General features: G+C 38.0%; 1 protein-coding gene across 1 annotated transcript in view; it reads left to right on the forward strand.

The window, feature by feature from the left end:
• LOC150104082 (transient receptor potential cation channel subfamily M member-like 2) overlaps window positions 1–21,786 on the forward strand; it is a 580,140-nt gene that overhangs the window by 198,221 nt on the left and 360,133 nt on the right. The window contains exon 11 of the mRNA XM_090396744.1: window positions 13,743–14,071. Within this exon, the coding sequence (XP_090252870.1) occupies window positions 13,743–14,071 (329 nt within the window). The remainder of the gene's footprint in view (window positions 1–13,742; window positions 14,072–21,786) is intronic.

Here is a 21,786-nt window from a genome sequence, read left to right on the forward strand (position 1 = left end):
GAAAAGTAGTGGTCCATGAACAGAACCCTGTGGCACACCACTAGTCACAGGCTATCTTTTGGACTCTACTCCTGAATAAACTACTCTGTGATATCTCTCCATCAACCACCCTCCTATCCATCTCACCAACCCTATATCCAGCCCCATATGCTGCAGTTTACTAATTAGAATTCCATGTGGTATCCTGTCAAAGACCTTAGCAAGATCCAGCAGAATCACTGTAAATCCATTACCCTTATGCAGTTCAGCCGTAACTGTGTTATAAAACATGAGCAGGTTACTGAGACATGATCTACCCTTCACAAAACCATGCTGTCCCCCCATACAGTATTTCATTTTCATCTATCCATTCCTGAATTTTCCTCTTGACTACTTTCTCCAAGACCTTGACAATGACTCCCGATATGCTGATCAGTCGGTTATTTACAACAGCAGTCTTGGAACCTCATTTATGCAGTGGAACTATTTTCTCCTCTTTCCACTCCCTCGGGACTAACCCAGACCCGTGACTCAAATTAAACAAAATGGTCAAGGGCACTGACAATTCTTTAGCCGCTTCATGTACGACATGAGCCGGTATACCTTCCAATCCCATAGATATATTCACATTGAGGTTTTGTAGTAGACTATTCACCTTCACTTCATTCACCACAATTCCCGTATAAGCTGTTGGTTCCTTCATTCCTGCAATATCACCACCTGAATGATATACTCTTGCAAAGTGCTCACTCGGTAATTCCACTACATCAACTGATTCGGCTACCTCTGTTGTGTCCTGAATAATCAAAAATTGGGACAAAAGATTAATTCTATTCAGGAATAACTATCTTTGATTGTAGGCTGAGAATGTTGTGCTTTGGCAAGGAAATAAAATTGTACATTATAACTTTAAGGCAAAACTGAAGAAATATTAGCATAAGAAATGTGAGACTTAACCCGTTTGTATAGAGTCAAATAGAGGAATTTATATAAGATTATAATTTAATTAGAGTATCCCATTCTATGTATTGCATGAATGTAAGTTGAATGTAAGCCAAAGTCCAAGGGTCACACTTTAGCCGTCTAGAATAACGAAGTGAGAACGCCTTATCGGAAGAGCGTCAGCGCACATGGGTGAGTGCAGTGCGGTAAAAAACGTAGCTAAGTGTGAGAATCTCCAAGAAAAAAAGGGAAGAACATAAAGGTCAAGCTCCCCCCCCCCCCCCCATACAAGACTTTTTGGTTCATGTTTCCTGCGCTCATGGACGTTGGCCAGCGCTCTCCACCAGCGTGAAGATTCCTAGTCGGCCGTAGAAGTCGTGTGAGGCCTATCGATGTTTGCGAGGAAAGATTAGCTATCTCTTCATAACAGAGTAGATATGCCATATTGAAAATCCAGATGACCAGTAATCCAGATGTGTGCCCGCGGTAGCGGAGAGAGTCCAGAGCAGCACATCGCCTTATCGACTCGAGGAACCGGGCCGTGCTGTTATCATAAGTGACCCGGAGAATCGCAGAACAAAGGTGCCTTGATGTCCAGACAAGGCTGAGGATAGAACAGAATGTCATTCCATGGGACGGTAACGTAAAAATGTTAAAGTATCTGAATTCCTATTAAAGATTTGTGTGAACTCTATAGGCTGATTTGTGTATGGACATGCTGTAGAGAACTTTAGAGATTATCCCAATATGGCAGTGACCTGTCCCTGTTTTGAAGAATGTCTCCCAGAAGGGATCTGTGTTTGAGATAACTGAGATATATTGTGAGATATGTGTAGAAACCAGAGAATGATTGAAGATAATGTTAAATTAAGCCTGAAGTTTGTATGTTTATAGAAATACTCTGGGAATCTAGTTATTATGCATGTATTCTTGTGTTAGTAATGATATCAGAATTTTACTAGGAAAGTGATTAAGTTAACTATGTACTTAAATTTTTTCATGTATTTCTTTTAAACCTAAATAAATATGTTTTATAGCATTCGCCTGAATCTAGCCTGTCTTATGAATTCAAATAGCCACTCATAAAATTATTATCGAACCTAGCAGGAGAGAGATATATGAATATAAGTTGATTTTTTAGATCACGACTGCATGCAAAGACAAAGTGAATTGAAATTAGTTGAATTAGTGTTAGAAAGTTTATTACTGTGTATTACTCTGAAAGAGCCACCTTGGATAACAGTCTCATCTATCCTATATATTGGCTGGCGCAGCAAAATATGAATTCATCAATATTTAACAGGTGACTGTCTCGGAGGGTAGATTTTAAGGCCTTGTCCCATACTTAGACAAAGCCCTTATGAGTGGAAGAATTACACGTGACTAAACTTAAGAGCAGCCTAAATTTTAGTTTGTTTAAGGATAGGAAGGTGATAGCTGATTTGCTAGATTTATTGGAAAACTATTACAGAAGCTAGAAGGGAAATAACTGTGTATGAGTGAGTTGTGAAACATATTAATATATATATATATAATAAAGAGGAAGTAAAGGCATATATCACAATGGCCAAGTCAGCCGGCAGGATGTGATTTGATCCCGTAAAATTAATAAATCGATCAATCACAGTGAGTAGGTCTTTGAATTCATATCAGGCAGTCAGGAAAATATAGGCAAAAATTAGAAAATTTGAATATTGCTGTAACATATTATTGTAAGCTAAGATACAAACATGCCTCTACCTACAAGCTCTAACATGAATGATGAAGAATTCTTTAGAACCATTAATCCACAGCAGGTATTCCCACAGTTCTCTGGGGAAGACACCGATGATGTGGTTGCCTTCTTCAAATATATTGAGGAACTAAGAAAGATTGGCCACTGGAGTGATTTCCAACTACTTGTATTGCTACGCAGCAAATTAGTATGGAAGGCCAAGACATATTTCTACTCATCCCCGACCCTGAAAGAAACACTTTACTATAATAGGTTTAAAGAGCTTCTACTCTCACAATTTTCTAAGGTTAAGAATGTAGAGCCCAACCTATGGAAGCTCCAAAAGATGGCACAGGGAGATAGAGATAGTGTATCTGACTTCCATGACAGAATACTGACTTTCTTGAACTCCTTGAACATCTCAAGTGAAGACAAACACCACTTGGATTGGGCTGTCTACTAGCATTTTAGAATGGGTCTAAAAAGGGAATTGAGAGAAACAGCTTTTAGAAGAGGGATATCCAGCCTGAAAGAGTGTTATGCAGCAGTAAAATAAAAGAACAACTGCTCAGAGACATATGTCCTGCAGTCAATGTTGGATCCCTAAACATGATTAAAGAAAAAAGAGATAGCAATAGGGACCCTAGTATTATAAAGGAATGTCAGGAAAAGAAGGAGAAACCGAAAGCACAGAAGGAAAATGAGGAGAATAGAGCAGAATCAGTTTGCCAGGTAACTGTTAACAATCCCACCCTAAGCGAAGTTCGCCAGTTGGTTAAACAAGAGGTGGACAAACTACATCACCCCATGATGGAATGCCTCGAAGCAGTGCTTGGCCAACTGATGACAAACTCTGCAAGAACCCAGGAAAATTGTATAACTAAGGATGAGAGAACACCTGAGCTAATCCACAGAAAAGTAGAGATGTTACAAAAGCCGGTACTAGACAAGATGGACTCCATAATGCAAAGGTTGGCAGAGTTATCCACTCGAGAAACTACAAATGCTCCTTTGTCATTGGACGGAGAATATGACAGGGGTAATCACAGAGAAATCCCAAGGTGCTACAAGTGTAATAAACTGGGGCATATTGCATGAAAATGTTATGCCAGACAAGGGAATCTGAAAGGAGACTATCAGAAAGAGTATAGCTCTCATACCTGCACCAGAGATACAGGGAAAAGAAATCAAAAAGGTCAGGGACAATTCCCTAAAATCTATGTAGAAGGAAGAATTTGCAATAAGAGATTTAGAGTTTTGGTGGATACCGGTTCCCAAGTCTCTTTTATCTCAGAGAGCTTTCTGAGGAAGCTGGAACCCCAGGCACAGGATTAAGTAAAATATCTAAAGAGACCCATAAATCTAGTTGGAATATACCCCATGGTTGTTCACGTGAAGGAATCTGTAAGAGTAAAAGCCAGATTACCTGAGTTTGGTGTGTATGCTTGGCATCAATTTCTGGTATTACCACGAAATTCTCCCCCACATCCAAGGTTGATACTGGGAGATGACTTCTTGACAAAATATAAGTTCGTGTGTGATTACCATAGAAAGGAAATAAGCTTTCTAGGAAGAAAGAGAATTGCAGTAAGACAAAGAAAAGAAGGGCCACAAGCCATGAGTAAGGGAGGTGCTCCGATGAAGTGGAAATCCCAGAGAACTGGCAAGGGAAAATATTCTGAGAGAGGCCCCAAGCATGTTACATGTAACATAGCCAAATCAGGTGAGGCTACCTGTTCAAAGGATCCTGACATGGTTGATCAGAGAGACGAAATGTTGCTCACGGATCAAAGGGTTACTTGTGAAGGTGAGAATGAAAGAGGCATAGAGACAAGGGCAGATAACCACAATGATGAGAAACGAAATCCCAACGATTTCCCTCAAACGACAAAGAGGTGTCAGGCATGAAACTCAAATTGGGCAAGGCAATCATGGCCACACAGATTGCAAGTATACGGAAGTCAAGAAAGCTGTAGAACATGCCTCACCTGAATATATTATAGATACTAGACCTAAGAAATGCTAGGAGGTTAATCCTAGAGAACTGGAGGAGGAAAGCTGTAAAAGAATTTTTCAGAAGTAAATTTTTTTCTTAGATGGGGGGGGGACCTATGTTGTGTCCTGAATAATCAAAAATTGGGACAAAAGATTAATTCTATTCAGGAACAACTATCTTTGATTGTAGGCTGAGAATGTTGTGCTTTGGCAAGGAAATAAAATTGTACATTATAACTTTAAGGCAAAACTGAAGAAATATTAGCATAAGATAATATCAGAGTCAAATAGAGCATAATATCATAATGGCATAATGGACATTGGCCAGTGCTCTCCACCAGCGTGAAGATTCCGAGTTGGCCGTAGAAGTCGTGTGAGGCCTATCGATGTTTGCAAGGAATGGTTAGCTATCTCTTCATAACAGAGTAGCTAGACCATATCAAAAATCCAGATGACTGGTAATCCAGATGTGTGTCCGCAGTACCAGAGAAAGTCCAGAACGGTACATCGCTTTATTGACTCGGTGAACCGGGCTGTGCTGTTATCGTAAGTGACCCGGAGAATCGCAGAACAAAGGTGCCTTGATGTCTACACAAGGCTGAGGATAGAACAGAAAAATCATTTCATGGGACGGTAACATAAAAATGTTAAAGTATCTGAATTCCTATTAAAGATTTGTGCGAACTCTATAGGCTGATTTGTGTATGGACATGCTGTAGAGAACTTTAGAGATTATCCCAATATGGCAGTGACCTGTCCCTGTTTTGAAGAATGTCTCCCAGAAGGGATCTGTGTTTGAGATAACTGAGATATATTGTGAGATATAAGATATAAGTGCCTCCATAGCGCAATTGGAAGAACGACGGTACATTGCGCCCTTCGATTGGAATTGGCCTAAGTTCGATTCTCATCGAGATGGGAGGAATCTTTATCTGGACGATTTCAATCGAAGGTGAGTTAGCCGATCTCTTACGGAGGTAACAGGGTTTTTTCTCCCGGAAACTCGGTTTTTCATCCCGCATACAGACAAATGGGCTGTTAAGAACACATGCAATTTACAGACAAAAAATACTAGTTGTGGAGGTGGGCGATAGATGGCGTTGATGGAGATGATTCATAGTAGAGGTTCGGTGTAGTGGTTGAGACGGTTGTAGGTGTCCTCCCACGATGATTCTTCAGACTCCTTGGAGGTATCAGGAATAATAATAATAATAATTGTGAGATATGTGTAGAGACCAGAGAACGATTGAAGATAATGTTAAATTAAGCCTGAAGTTTGTATGTTTATAGAAATACTCTGGGGATCTAGTTATTATGCATGTATTCTTGTGTTAGTAATGATATCAGAATTTTACTAGGAAAGTGATTAAGTTAACTATGTACTTAAATTTTTTCATGTATTTCTTTTAAACCTAAATAAATATGTTTTATAGCATTCGCCTGAATCTAGCCTGTCTTATGAATTCAAATAGCCACTCAGAAAATTATTATCAAACCTAGCAGGAGAGAGATATATGAATATAAGTTGATTTTTTAGACCACGACTGCATGCAAAGACAAAGCGAATTGAAATTAGTTGAATTAGTGTTAGAAAGTTTATTACTGTGTATTACTCTGAGAGAGCCACCTTGGATAAGAGTCTCATCTATCCTATATATTGGCTGGCGCAGCAAAATATAAATTCGTCAATATTTAACAGGCGACTGTCTCAGAGGGTAGATTTTAAGGCCTTGTCTCATACTTAGACAAAGCCCTTATGAGTGGAAGAATTACACATGACTAAACTTAAGAGTGGCCTAAATTTTAGTTTGTTTAAGGATAGGAGGGTGATAGCTGATTTGCTAGATTTATTGGAAAACTATTACAGAAGCTAGAAGGGAAATAACTGTGTGTGAGTGAGTTGTGAAACATATTAATATATATATATATATATATATATATAATAAAGAGAAAGTAAAAGCATCTATAACACCTCCCTACCATCGGCATTCTTTAAAATCATTCTGCCGAATACGTTTTTTCTTTTACTTGCAACATATCAAAAAAATTGTTTGGGATTCTCTTTAGCCTGCATGGCTAATTTTCTTTCATAATCTGCTTTTGCTTTTCTTACCACACTCATTACCCTTCTGGCCTGCGCTTTATACTGTTCAGGGCTTGCAAGTCACCTTTCTCCTTAAATTCCCTCCACAGTTGTTTCTTTTTTTGCAGCTCAAGGTTAATGGTGTTATTCATCCATTTAACCCCTACTTGATTTACTATTCGGACTCTAGGTATACAGTCAGTCATTGCCTCCTGCAAACTCTCCTTAACCACCTCCCATGCACTATCAACATCCAGGCCTTGCAATTTTACATGCCATGGCACTGAACCAAGCAATCTCCTAAGCTTGTCATACTTACCAGCCTGGTAATTCCACATGTACCCTGTCTTAATTGAAAATTCCACACATTTAGCCACCTCCCAGGTCAAGACGCTGTGATCACTCTCACCAGCTGGTGGCAACGTGGTCATATTCATTACAGTCAAATTCTCACATGCAGTTACTAGGTCAAGCACTCTCTGACCCCTAGTATTTTCCATTACATGCTGTCGCAGATAGTTATCCCTTAATAACTGCATAAAATCCAATTCTTTCCTCCCATGTGTCCTCTTCTCCTTCCAATCAATGTTACTATAGTTGAAATCCTCCATAATAATTACCCTCCTTCCACTCATTGCTTCTATTTGCTTATGCATACTATCTCCACCATCTATTCCATCACCTGGTCTATAGCAGCACCTAACTGTATATTTTGTTCTGCTGGTCACAATCTCACACCAAATAGCTTCAAATGTGCTGTTTTCTCTTTCCTGCAGTTCTACTTCTATTCTCCTTGGCTGCAGTTCATCAGCTATCATCAATACCCCCCCCCCATTTTATTCTCTCTCTCTCTCTCTCTCTCTGTCCCTCCTGAACACACTATACCCCTCACATTCTATTCCACTAGCTATATCATCTTCTGTCAGCCATGTTTCACTAATGCCAATAACCTGTGGCCTGGAAGAGCCAACCAAGGCCAAAAATTCTTCCTTCTTGTTCCTAATACTCCTGGCATTAGTATACATAAAATTCAGAAGCCCATTAGCCCCACCCCTATCCTGATGCCTTATACTAACTATCCCATTCTGATTTGTTGTCCTTCGTACTTGCTCAGGCATATTATACACATTTATAAACTCAACTGCCTCCCTAAAGTCTGCATATCCACCCCCCCCCCCCTTAATAACTTTAGTTTCCCTGATTCTGCACATCCACTTCCACTTCATTCAACAACACTTTTTCCAGTCTCCACACACTAAATCCATTCAGATGCAAACCATCCATCCATCCTATATAAATCCTTTCGCCCATCAAACTCACTCCACAAGTCCACAAACTTCACACTACTCCTCCTGCATATCCTGCACATAGAGTCATTTGCAATTATGGCCCTCCTTCTCAACTCTTCTTTGTGATACCGTGGCAACAGACTCACTATCTTAACTCTCTCACTCTTTTCTGTTGCTATCTCTAGTAATTCCTTCAGGTCCTCTCTCATAGCATATTTATCACCTTTTAAACCGTTTGTTCCTGCCACTACTATCATTTCTTTCACCCTCTGCTTTTACGTTCTGATAGACTCACTTACATCCTTAATTTTTGCACCCGGTAAATACGATTTGAACAAACTCTCATCTATTACACCTCTTACTAAAGAATCACCGTACAACACTCGCTCCTTCATTTTTCTTACACTTCCGATCATACTCTTATCATACATTTTCCTTTTATTAGCTGATGCGCTCGGTAAACAATTTTGCAAACGCTCAAGATGCCGCTTCGCCCTATAGTTATAATAGCTGTAAAAGGAAGAGAGCAGATGAATGAATGAATAGAACTTTGTAGTACTTTAGCAATAAGTGCAAAGTTAGTGTATACAGATCCCTTCACCATCATATGTAATGGGGCAGCCAGAAATAAAGGTGGTGTTCCAGTTGCAAATGGCAGCAAACTGACAATAAGATCAGAAATGTATTTAATTTTTTCCCACCTGTTAGATCTACCCAAGAAAAACTAAATCTGTAGCACAATACGTCTGCTTTCTGAAGCCACTTCATGCCTTCTTGGTCATGGTGTACTCAGCTCTCACTTTAGCAAACTATTGAAAAGTCCCAACCAATGCTTCATAAGCATGGTGCTATTCTAAAGAAAATTCACTTTCTCCAACTATATCCACTATAACAAACCATTCCTGTTGTCCATGTGAGTGTTTGCTATAGTGGAAATTGACTATAGAAACTTTTCTATGTTATGAAAATGATTCTATCAGTATAGTTGAGTTTCTTTCCATATCCACTTTTACATTATTAAAAATTTAGCTCACTGCTTAATTTCATTGGTAGTTCCTGTTGTTCAAATATAACATGCAATTATATCTTCTGTCTTTTTATATTTGGTGCCCAGAAATGTTTTTTTTTTTTATAATTTACTCATTATCATTTGTATGATACTCGTTTTTATTTGATGTCATTTGCACAACTGCTAAAAATTCAGAAATAAAGCTTTTACGAATGCACACATATGCATGCACATACTATAATCTGCAGAGTAAATTCTTCTCCTTCACTTAGTTAACAACTTCTTTTGTCATTTCAAAGCTCAGAATGATGGGATTGAAAGACAAGGTGGGCTGTCAGAATTGCCAAATTTCTCCTGGAGATTGTGTGAGGTTTCACTTTATAAAAAATTAAATTAAATTAAATTAAAGTTAAATATTGATTTTAGAAGATTTTTTTTTATGATTTTTTAGAATGGCATATCATCTTGCATTTTATGAGAATGTTGTAGGGAGTTAATGGCAACCTTGATATAAATGTTTAATGACAGCCTTACAATGTATATTAAATATTTGCGACTTGACATTTCACCAGCTCAAGCTAGCATTATCAAAGCACTTTGAACGCACACACTCAACGAAGACTGCAAATAAAAGGCATCAGTTTAGAACAAAGACAGTCATATATTTGGAAGGTGACAGTGGTGCTCTCTGCAGTGATCTTCTTTGATTACAGGCTGACAGTCAGATAGGTTAGCGAGCCAAAATTTATGTAGGTTTACATCTCGCTAGATTCTGTAGCATGAGTCACTTCCAGAACAACCTCTATAATTTAAATGGGATCTGTGTAGTAGATCTTTCTTCCATCTTGATATAGTTTTAATGAAATAGTTTTTATCCAAATCATTTTGTACTAGTCTGCTTTATGGTTAATTTTAGGAAATTTTAGGGATGCCAGTCAATGATTCAGGGTGTGCAGAGTAGAGTGCCAAAGGAGTGCCTGCCTAGTGAAATGATAGAGAGTGTGGCAATGGCTGTGAAGAGGGGTGAAAGTGTGGAGGAAATGATAGTAATGGTTGGGATGAATGACCTAAGAGGTAGTGTGAATCATGTAGCATGAGATTTCAGGTTGATGTTAGACATAGTGCAGCAGAAATGTGTCTGAGGAAAGATAGTTGACAAGAGTTCTCGATTTGATTATAGTATTAGAGGATCTGATTGTGACATAGATGACATACTTTGGCTCTTCAAGAGGATTTGAATAAGCTGGAAGGGTGAGAAAAGGCATCAGAATGTTAGTTTAATGCAACTAAATGTAAGGTTTTAAAATTTGGGATCTACCAATGGGATGCTTCATACTGGCTTGGTCGAGTTATACTGGAAGAAGCAGAGGAAGCAAAGATCTTGGGGTGATTATGGATAGAGATTTAAAGTTCTGAGGACATATTTCAAAGGTTGTGAAGACATCTCAGAGAATTGCAGCAATGTTGAGGAGAACGATGACCATGAGAGACCATGAAAATGTGCTGGTCTCATTGTATAAAGCTTTAATCAGACCACATCTGAATTTCTCTGCTCAGATCTAGTCACTGGGATTTGAAGGGGATGAAATAACCTTGGAGGGGTTGCAGAGATAGAATTAAATGATGTCAGGACTGTACAACATTGATTATGAGAATAGACTTAGGTGTGTGGACTGCAGAGTTTAGTGGATAGAAGGAAAAGGGGTAATATGATTGAGACATTTAAGCTGTTGAAGGATTATTATTGTATTAACACTAAGGAGATTTTTCATATGATAGAACGAGGGAAAGAAACAAGGACTAAAAGCCATCCCTGGAAGTTGAAAAGGGGGGTGGTGAGTAAAAGAGTAAGAAATAAGTAAAAGGGTAAGAAATGCATGACTTGAGAGGGTGGTGAACATGCAGATTGTGGATGATTTTAAGGAATAGTATGAATGGACTTAGTGTTCACTAGTGTTGACCACTACAATGAGTCTTGTGACTCCATGGGGATCAAGAAAATAATAATATAATGTAGTAGGTGGGAGTTTGTTGTTCTTTTCAAGGAGTTTAGTGAGGGTTTCTTATAATTATTTTGTTCAAATGATGTAAATAGAGCCCGTTGTTCCAGATGCAGTGGAGGTCCCAAGGATTAAATTTGCTCTGCCCTGGAGGTTGAAGTTTGAAAATTTCATTTCATTTTCAGGGCAGGATGGTGATGTGAAGTGGCATGTAAGTCTCTGCATCTGTGTGTGTGGGGGGGGGGGGGTTGAGGCAATGAAGATATGTTGGTATAACTTTCAGAGAAGAGTAACTAAACAGGAATTATTATTATTATTATTATGTGATGCCTCCAGGGTGTCCAAAGACTCATTGAGGGAGAGCACCTACTCTACAACTCTTTCTCCACCACTCAATCCACTAACTACAATGAACCATTTCACAGATAATCACAAACATCCATGCCCACAGTGGGATTCGAACCTGCAGCCTTTTTGGCTGGAGAGCGGATATGCTAACCACTCAGCCAACTAGGCCAGAATTAGATCTCTGGAATGTTAGGTATTAAGAAAGATTGAGGAAATGGTATGCACAGCTTAGTATATTGGAGGATGGTATGACTTATAGGATGATATGCCTTATATGATATATAAATTAAAGGAGGATTTTACTAGATGAATGTAAATGAATATGAAGGAGTTTTTCTCATGGAGCAAAGTCAGAGGTAGAACATAAGTCCATCCATGGAAATTATATAAGGAGGATATAGGATATAAGCAGAGTAGTTAGAATAGGTTTTTTTTTGCTTGGAGAGCAGTTGGTGAATAGAATGAAATTCTTGAGAGTGTAGTGATTGCAGAAACAATAAACGAGTTTATGGCATGAGTATTATTTGTGAATTAGTATTGTGTGTGCGTGCACGCACGCGTGCGTGCGTGTGTGTTAAGACATCTCATGATGCATCTTTGACTCTATGGAGATCTGAAACTGGTGGACCTGATCTAATTAAATAACTAACTAAACTTTTCAATAATATTCTTTTCAGTTGGACTATTCCAAATGATTGGAAAATAACAAAATCTTGCCAATACTTAAAAAAAAAACAGGTGATGTTCAAAAATGTAACAATTATAGACTCATTACTCTTCTTTGCTGCTCTTAAAAATCTTTGTAAAAATAATACAGAATTGTCTAAATAATATTTACAAACAGTTAACAGAAGAAGAACAAACTGGCTTTAAAAAGAACAGGTCAACAATTGACCATATTACTCTTCATAGTTTGTCTGAAATTGCAGGGGAGAGACTTTGATTGCTGTTTTGTGGATTTTAAACCAACATTTGATTTTGTCAATAGAAGAAAACTTGTTCAGATATTAACAAAGAAAAACATAGACTATGAAATACTAAGATTTGTTTCAAACTACTATCAGCATATAAGTGCAGTAGTTCAATATAAAAATATCACAACTAAAAAAACTTTCAATCAAACAAGGAGTTATGCAAGGAGCATATGCCATCCTTGCATATGCAAGGAGCAATGGCCATCCTTGCATATAGTTTATGCAAGGATGGCCATTCTCCCCATGCCTTTTTAGTATTTTTCATCTAAGAACTCATCAAAGAAGCATTGTCCTCAACAAAAGGAGTAAAAGTCATTGGAAGATCAATCACACATATCATATATGCAGATGATGATATAGTAATTGTAACAGATAACAAATCACATCTCCAATACCAGCTTGCAAAATTGAAAAACCTGCCGAAATTATAATATGATTATAAATTCAAGTAAGATAATGAAAATTGGAAGACATCCAGAAGATATACAGATAACACTTAATCAGGAAACCATAGAACAAGTTAATGGTTTTACTTACTTAGGAGCATATTTTATTTCAAATTTAAATGATATAGCAACAATAAAACACAATCTCCATAGCATGGTCAATGATGAATAAACTTAATAAAATTTTGAAAATCAACAAAATCCCTACAACTCTAAAAATAAATTATATGAAAGTATAATATTACCAACAGCTCTCTATAAGGCATAAACTTGGACTTGAAAAAAAGAATCAGAGAGGAAACTGTTGGTTTTTGAAATGAAATACTTCAGGAAAATCAACAGAACTCATTGGACAAAGCATAAGACTAATGCACAAGTGCTGCAAGATTTGAATATCCCTAACTCAACAATTCTTAACACAGTTAAAAAGCATCAACTACGTTGGTTTTGTCATGTTGTGCAAAAGAAACTGGATAGACTTCCTCGCCTGGGATTTGAGGTCACTATTGCAGGGTACAAGACCCGGGGGAAGACCAAGATTAACATTGCATAAAGTCCTTAGAACTGCATTGGACTTTCAAAGCTGTTGGCATATGAAAGAGCTTGCTTTGGACTGAGAATAGTAGAAGGCTCTTATCCACATGGGATTCAAACTGTCTTGAAGAAGGAAGAGGAGAAGAAGAAGAAGAATACTAATATTTGATGCATTGTACTTTTTTACATTAATCATTTTCAAGTGAAAAATATATGACATCAGAGACAGATATTTATAGTTTTATCTTCTTTTTGTATGTATTCAAATTATATAGATCCTTACAACTGATTTTATGTTTAATTAATATTGTGATAATTTAATAATTTCACTAAACTAAAAAGTAATGTATGCAAAAGCTTTTAAACACAGTTACATTATCACATTTCATTCTTGTTATTTTTTTGCACATTTTTCTTAATTTTTAATAGGCCACAAAGGTTGGAAAGACTTTCGTTGACTCAGATCTTAGCTGGCTGATAACAAGAGTTACAGGTATTCCAGACTTTATTAATTCTCAGGAGATGTCACTTAATGCTTTAGGAATGTATCCCATTGATCCTTCAGCTGCAGAACGAAAGTCTGTTGCTATACTGACTATGTGGGCTGTATTTACTAATCATTCCAAATTAGCAAAATTGCTGTGGAGGTATTCTGATCAACCTATTCATTTAGCTCTCATTCTTTCTATGATATATGAGAAACTTGAAGCATATATTTCTGATAATAATCTGAAACAGGAGATTCAAGATTTGAGCAAGTATGTTTTTTGTAAATATTACTTTAATTGTTAGTTATTTCATTATGATATATTAATGAATATGAATTGTGAATATCACAATACAGTATACCAGTATGGTAATATTCACTTTAGTTTCAAAAATGTGAAATATCACAAATTTGACATATTACTGTTGTGTTATTCCAAATACATAAGTTAGATGAAATTTTAGAGATACTTGTTACATAGGTAACATTGTTGTCAATGTGTAATTAAATGAGAATTAAATAATGTTTATTGATCATATGAATCATATATTTTAGACAGAAAATAGCCATTCATTATCAGTGATAATAAATCAAGCAAATTCAGAACAAGGTCAAATTTGCTTACAGTGGTCACCTAACTATTCATGGCTAGTGAACAGTTAGCCTACTTCTGTTCTGCCTGCTAGAAGGATGACATCTGAGTAATTAAACCTGAATAACAATATTAAAGATATGATGCATCCCAAAAATAAATTAGTTGGTTTTGACAATGCCTTTTGCTTGAAATTTCCTGGGTTTGAACCTTGTCTAGGATGCAAAGAACCTTTATCAGTTTTCACTTGAAGATAATTTCGGGGGCGCTAGTGGGTCAAGCGCTACGAACGTGTTTTGAAGAGCTCCTGATTCAGATAAGTTTTACTAGGAATAATTAAGTATATATGCGTAATTGTTTAAGTAAGAGCGGCTGTAAATGTTGTACGCTACCGATATTATTAGTGTGGGGTTTTTTCTTGCTTAAACTAAATACGAAAACGTTAATATTAGACCTAGCAACCTGCAGAGAAAAAAAAAATAAAAAAAATGGCGGCGGCATTGTCATTCCAGGATTTTAATTTGGATTTCAGTCGGTTCGTTAAGTGTGAGGTCTGTTATATGTATTCCTTCGACTACATAAATTATTTGTGGATGTTTAGTGCGGATGGAAGAAGGGTGTGTGCGAAATGTGACCTGAACGAGGAATAGATGAATGCGAATATGAAGTTGATGACAGAAAGTGCTAGTACGGATTGTGTCGCGAGTGCACGTTTGAAAGAGGATGGCGAGAAAGACAGGCGAAAAAATGTTAAAAAATCAGGAGAAAAGAAAAAGAGCGATTTGACAACCGTAACGGATGTTAAAAGGGACGAAAGTGAGGCAGAAAGAAACGAAATTGAGAGAACGAATGAAAGTAGAAATGGCGTGGTGCAGAAATCGCAAGTAAAAAAAATCGAAAGAATGAATGATAGTGAAAAAAGAATGACTGATGGCGAAAGTTGGACGCATGTTGGAACGAAAGTACTGAACCAAAGAAAGATGAATGACAGTAAAAGTGAGAAGAATTATAGCGAAAGTTGGACGCATGTTAGTCCGAAAGTACGGAAACAAAGAAAGATATGTGAGAGTGAAAGTGAGAAGAATGATAGTGAAAGTTGGACGTATGTTGGACCGAAAGTACGGAAACAAAGAAGGATGAATGAGAGGGAAAGTGAGAAGAGGGGGTCGAGAGTTAGAAAGATTTAATGATAGAGTGAATGTGTCGCGAGGTTCAGAAGGTGAATTGGATTGGATGAAGCAAGAAATGAAATGGATGCGGAATGAAATTAAGAGAATTCAGGTCAAAACTATTAAAATAAATCATGATGGCATGAAAGAGATAACAAAAGATGAGCGAGTGGCATTGTATGGCGACTCCATTATTAAAGGTGTGCTAGAGGATAAAATGCACAAGGTATGTTTTCCAGGCGGTAAAATGAGTAGAGTGATTGAGGCATTGAATATGAGGCGGGAACGAGCAAAAGAGTTAATTGTATTAATTGGTACGAATGATTTGAGAGAGAACAAAGAGCATGTCAAAATGAATGTCAGGAGACTGCTTGGAAAGATAAAGGAGAATAGTGTGACAGGAAGGGTGGTCAGTGTGTTGCCTAGGTATGATTGTGGTGAAATGAGGCGGAGAGCAAGGATTATGAATGATATTCTGGCTGAAATGTGTGAGGAGATGGGAGTACAGTTTGTTAATGTGTGGAATGAGTTTGAGGGACGAAGTGAGCTGTATGGGAGCGATGGACTGCATTTGAGTGGTTATGGTGTGAGTCGCTTGGAGAGACTGCTGCTGGAAGGTAGAGAAGTGAATAGAGAGAAGGAATCAGATCGAGAGGGGAGTGATGTGGAAGAGCAGGAGAGTAAGACAGGAGAGATTGAAGGAGTGGAAATGAATGTGGAAGTGAGTGGTATGAGTATAGAAAATGAGAGAATGGGTGTGCAAGAGGAGCAGGGAAACGACGAGGCTCAGGGTGGACAGGGATACACAGCGTGAGAAAGGTGGATGCTCCAAGAGGAGGTGAGAGAATGTGTAGGCAGGAAAGTAATGGGATGATCAGGGATCAAAAGGAAACAGATGGAATTGCAAAGGGTTCTAAAATGAAGAAGCAGAAAGCGAAATGGCCCCAGTCCAGCATGGAGAGATCACATCGAGTGAGTGGTATCAGTGGAACTAGCTGTAGATCCAGAAATGAGTTGTTGTGTTTGTATACCAATGCTAGAAGTATAAGAAACAAGGCGGATGAAACGGTTGCACTAATTGAGTCTGTGCACCCAGAGATTGTCGGAATAAGTGAGACATGGTTAGATGAGGATGACATCCTGACAGGAATAGAGATGGAAAGGTATGATGTGTTTCGTGAGGATAGAAGGGGTAAAAAGGGAGGGGGAGTGCTATTGATGATAGAGAAAGAGTTATGTCCATACAAGGTAGAGATGCAAGAGGGAAATGGGGCCAGTGGTTTTGAGGCAGTATGGTGTGAGATAGAGGTGAATAGAATCAAATACTTGGTGGGATGTTGTTATAGACCTGGTAATGTGGATGGTGGTGATAGTGAAATGTATAGTCAAATAAGCCAAGCAAATAAGAAAAGGGTGATCATTATGGGTGATTTTAATTATGGCAATATAGACTGGAATGAAGAGATAGCAACTGGAAGTAAAGAAAATGAGTTTCTTGAGTTTTTGAGGGATAACTACCTCAGACAGTATGTAACAGAGGGCACAAGAGGATTAAGGGTCTTGGATTTGGTCATCTCATCGGAGGATGTAATTATCAATGAGGTATCAAATCATCCACCAATTGGTGAAAGTGACCATGAGGTGATTACTTGGGTGGTTGCCAGCAGTGCAAGGACCCCTGTGAAAAAAGGGTATATGTGGAACTACAAGGGGGGTGATTATGAAGAGCTCAGGAGACAGCTTGCAGGTGTAGCATGGAATGAGGAGTTAGCTGGAAAAGAGATCAATGCAGCTTGGGGGATTTTCAAAAAATATTTAGTGGATGCAATGTCTAAATGTATACCACGGGTGACAAGGTTAAATAAGTTAGGTGTGAGATGGATGAATAAAGAGATTAAGCATGCAATACAGAGAAAAAGGGCATTGTGGAGGCAGCATAAGAGAAGTGGAAGTAACCAATTTCATGAGTTCTACAAAGACCAGGCAAGGAGAGTGACTTGGTTGGTGAGAGTAGCTAAAGAGAGGTATGAACAGCAGTTAGCTAATGAAGCTAAAAAGAATCCTAGGGAGTTCTTTCGATATGTAGCCAGCAAAAGAAAGAATGATTATGGAAGGATGACATTGATTGGAGGAAATGGTATAAAGACAGCTGTTGCAGAATGTGTGGTGGAGATACTTAATGAGCAGTTCATAAAGATCTTTCAATCTTGTGAATGTGACTTCATGGAGAGATTAAGAGCAGTTGATGATGGGGAGGAGAGACTGACTGTAAGTGAGCAAGAGGTGTTTGCGGAGTTGAGTAAACTAGATGTAAATAAGGCTGTGGGACTTGATAATATATCACCGCGTATTCTGAAGGAATGTGCCAGAGTGTTGACACCTGCCTTGACATATTTTTTTAATACGAGTCTTGCACTTGGTCAAGTCCCTAAAGAGTGGAAGGAGGGCAAGATTGTGCCACTTCATAAAGGAGGTGATCGAACTCAAGCATCAAACTATAGGCCTATCTGTGTGTCAGGTGTTGTGGTTAACTTGTTGGAGAAGCTTGTGAGAACTAGGATCCAGAGTTGGGTTGACAACAATGGTATAATCTTTGATGGACAGCATGGATTTGCTAAAGGGAGGTCGTGTTTTAGTAATCTACTTACTTATTACAATAAAGTGACTGCTTCCTTGGACAGAGGAGAAGGATACACAGTAATATACTTGGATTTTGCAAAGCTTTTGATAGAGTACCTCATGATAAGTTGACAGTCAAACTAGAGCAGATGGGGTTGGATATTAGATTAGTGCATTGGATTGGAGACTGGCTATCTGATAGGTATCAACAAGTTGTGTATGGGGGTGCAATATCCAGGAAAAGGAAAGTCACTAGTGGAGTGCCTCAGGGATCTGTTTTAGGGCCATTACTATTTAACTTGTATATTAATGATATTGGTGAAGATTTGGATGGAGATATTCAGTTGTTTGCAGATGATGCAAAGTTGGGACGAACCATAAAGAGTAGTGAAGATGTTGTGGCCTTGCAAGAAGACTTGAATAAATTGAGTGATTGGGCAAGCAAATGGGGATGTGAGTTCAATGTTGCAAAATGTAAGGTTTTAAAATTTGGAAAACAAAGATGGGATGCAGAATTTATGCTTGGTGAGAATATATTGTTGGAAGTAGAGGAAATAAGAGATCTGGGAGTGATAGTGGATAAGGATCTAAAATTTAGGGGACACATCGCCAAAAATTCCCAAAATTCTGGGAATGATGAGGAGGACACTGACGTGTAGAAGTAGGGAGATTCTTGTTCCATTGTATAAGGCTTTGATTAGGCCACACATGGACTATTGTGCCCAGATTTGGTCACCTGGTTTTCAGAAGGATGAAGAGATGTTGGAAAGGGTGCAAAGGCGACTGACTAAGGTAGTTTCTGACCTCTGGAATGTCGAATATGAGGAAAGATTGAAAAGATGTAATTTGCAGAGTCTAGTGGAGAGAAGGAAGAGGGGAGATATGATAGAGACCTACAAGTTGGTGAGGGGTTGTTATAGGATCAATGGTGGAGAAGTTCTACATAGAATAGTGGGAGATCAGGGGAGAACCAGAGGTCATACCTGGAAACTGTATAAAGAGGGTGTGAGTAGGGGAGTGAGAGGCAGGTTTTTTTCGTGCAGAGTTGTGAATGATTGGAATGCCTTGCCTGAGAGTGTGGTGTCTGCAAGGAGTTTGAATGTGTTTAAGACCCGGTATGATGAGATGTGTGTGAGATAAAAGGACCTCCTGGATGAGTCTTTGACTCCATGAGGTCTTGTTTTAATAATAATAATAATAATAATAATAAGTCATCCAGCCCCATATGGAAGTAGCAGGATTTTTCCCTCCTAGAAACTTGGATTTTTCATCCGACAAAACATGCAAACTGGCCAGAAGAAACATGCACACACACATTTGAAGGCCATAATTCACAATGCATCTAAGATTAACCACCTTATCATATCATTAAGAAGGTTTTCAAAGAAACTCAGTTACTTGGCCCTGACAAGCCATTGAGCCTGTCAGAGCCAAGGAAAAACGAGAATGGGAGAATAAATAAAAAATAATAACTGGGGGAGAAGAATTTTCCAAACTTTAGGCATAAGACTAGACCATCATTCTAATTTAAATGTGAACTGTACATCAAGGCCTCAGAGCTATCTCTCTAAAAAATGTTCACATTTAAAATGGCTTCTAGAAATCAGTATGTGTTCAATGGCAAATGTATTCTGTATCATGGTAACTTCCATTTGCAAACATAATATTGATGTTCACTCAAGTCTTTTCTGTACTGAACATCCCATTTGTTTAAAAATTTGTGAAAGATGACACTCATATAAGGCCTTGATAAACACCAGGTAGAGATTAAGGAGAGATATCCCTCCAGAAAATTGCAGTACATTAACAGGGGAGAAAAAAAAAATTAGATATGAATTGAATCCAAGTATACCATGTGTATACTTGGTATTCTTCTGTATTTCAAGAGATTCAGATTCTAGAAATATGTAGTATGAGATGGGAAATGCACTAATTTTAGTGAGAAGAATAAAATCTATAAGTAGATTGAAAGCAATGTCACAGAAGACTTACCCCCCCCCCACACACATATCCAGCTAACAGTTATCTGGAACATCTGGAAAACACTTTGTTTTCCTCCATTATCCTTAGCTCTCTTTTTCATTCACTTTGTAGATGATATAACTGCTGTTTGGCCACATCCAGAAAATGAATTGGTTCCAGAAAATTAACAGCTTCATCTATATATCAAGTTTTACTGTGGAAAAAGAGAATATTGATATTCAGGTATGTTTCATGGCTTAACCACGCTACCCGCTAAGACGTCTATAGATGTCAACGTTACTATGGATGCGAAGTGCATATAAAAACTGTAATACCATTGATATTACATTGAAATATATATGATGGATACGAAGCATATGAGGATGCATATTTGATCCATAACGGCCGGTAAGGTGGTTTAACATGCAACAAAAATTATATAGAATTGCTTCAAAAACTCCAATATATATCATCCAGCATTGCATAGACATCATCAGGGAGATAGACCATTAACTACATTCAAAAGATAAATCATATAATGAGTCCTTAATCATGTGTATACACTGCTGTCCAAAAGCTAAGGACAAACTACATTTTTACCTGTATATGAAAATATTTTTATGACTACAGCCAAATCTGGGCATATTACAGCATACTAATAAATTATATTACACAAAAAATGTATTATAAATTTCATACAAATTAAATTGCATTACAGTTTAATGTACAGTGCTTAAAAAAAAACTATGCATATTCAATACATATATATGATATTGTGAGAATATGATTCTCACAACGTCATACCATGCTTAGAAGGAAGTCATTCAGGATTTCTTGAGGCAAACTGGTCCATTTATCTTTCAGAGCAAGGATAAGGCCTCGTTTGCTTTCTGTAGGGGAGTTTTGAGCAGCAATGTATCTCCCTATTACATTCCAAATGTGTTCTGTGGAATTGAAATGAGAGGAGTGTGCTAGCCACTCGATTCAGTTAATATTCCTCAGTCTCCAGAAGTATCTCCATTGCTTGTATATGATGTGGTATGACAATGCCACACCCTAAAAATAAATTCTTCTCTTACAGCACCACGGAACAATTGAACATGACATAGAAGAACTTTGTTGCAATATTGTTCACCAGTCATAGTCCTTCTTTCTAGCACTTGTAGCTTGGTGTGGCCATTAAGCATAATGCCTCCCCACACCATGATCTTAGCAACACCATATCTATTCCTTTCAAGAACATTCTCACAATGGTAAGCAGTACAACTTTCAAACCAGATCAAATGCCATCTAGAATCGGAGGAAAAACTAAAATGGTTCTCATCTGTAAAAGAGTGCATTAGGCCATTGGTGTCTTGTCCAATTTTTATGGATACAACACCACTGAAAACATGCTCTACGATGAGCTGTGGATAAAGGGACATAGACTAAGGCCTTCAGGCATATAGGCCAACTTGTCACAGACGTCTGGCCACAATCTGTCAAGATATCTGCATAATACCTGTGCTTGAATGAAGCTGACCTGCTGTGGTGAGTTGATTACGTTTTGCTGTTATAAACAAAAATCTGTCTTCATGCTCCATGGTAGAGTGAGGGCAACCGCTTAGCAAACGTTTCCCAGTGCCTGGATACAGTGCTATGTGA

The sequence above is a fragment of the Typopeltis vanoorti genome, chromosome 8, assembly GCF_054136105.1.
Source record: "Typopeltis vanoorti isolate ZY-2024b chromosome 8, IOZ_Tvanoo_1.0, whole genome shotgun sequence".
NCBI lineage: Eukaryota > Metazoa > Arthropoda > Arachnida > Uropygi > Thelyphonidae > Typopeltis > Typopeltis vanoorti.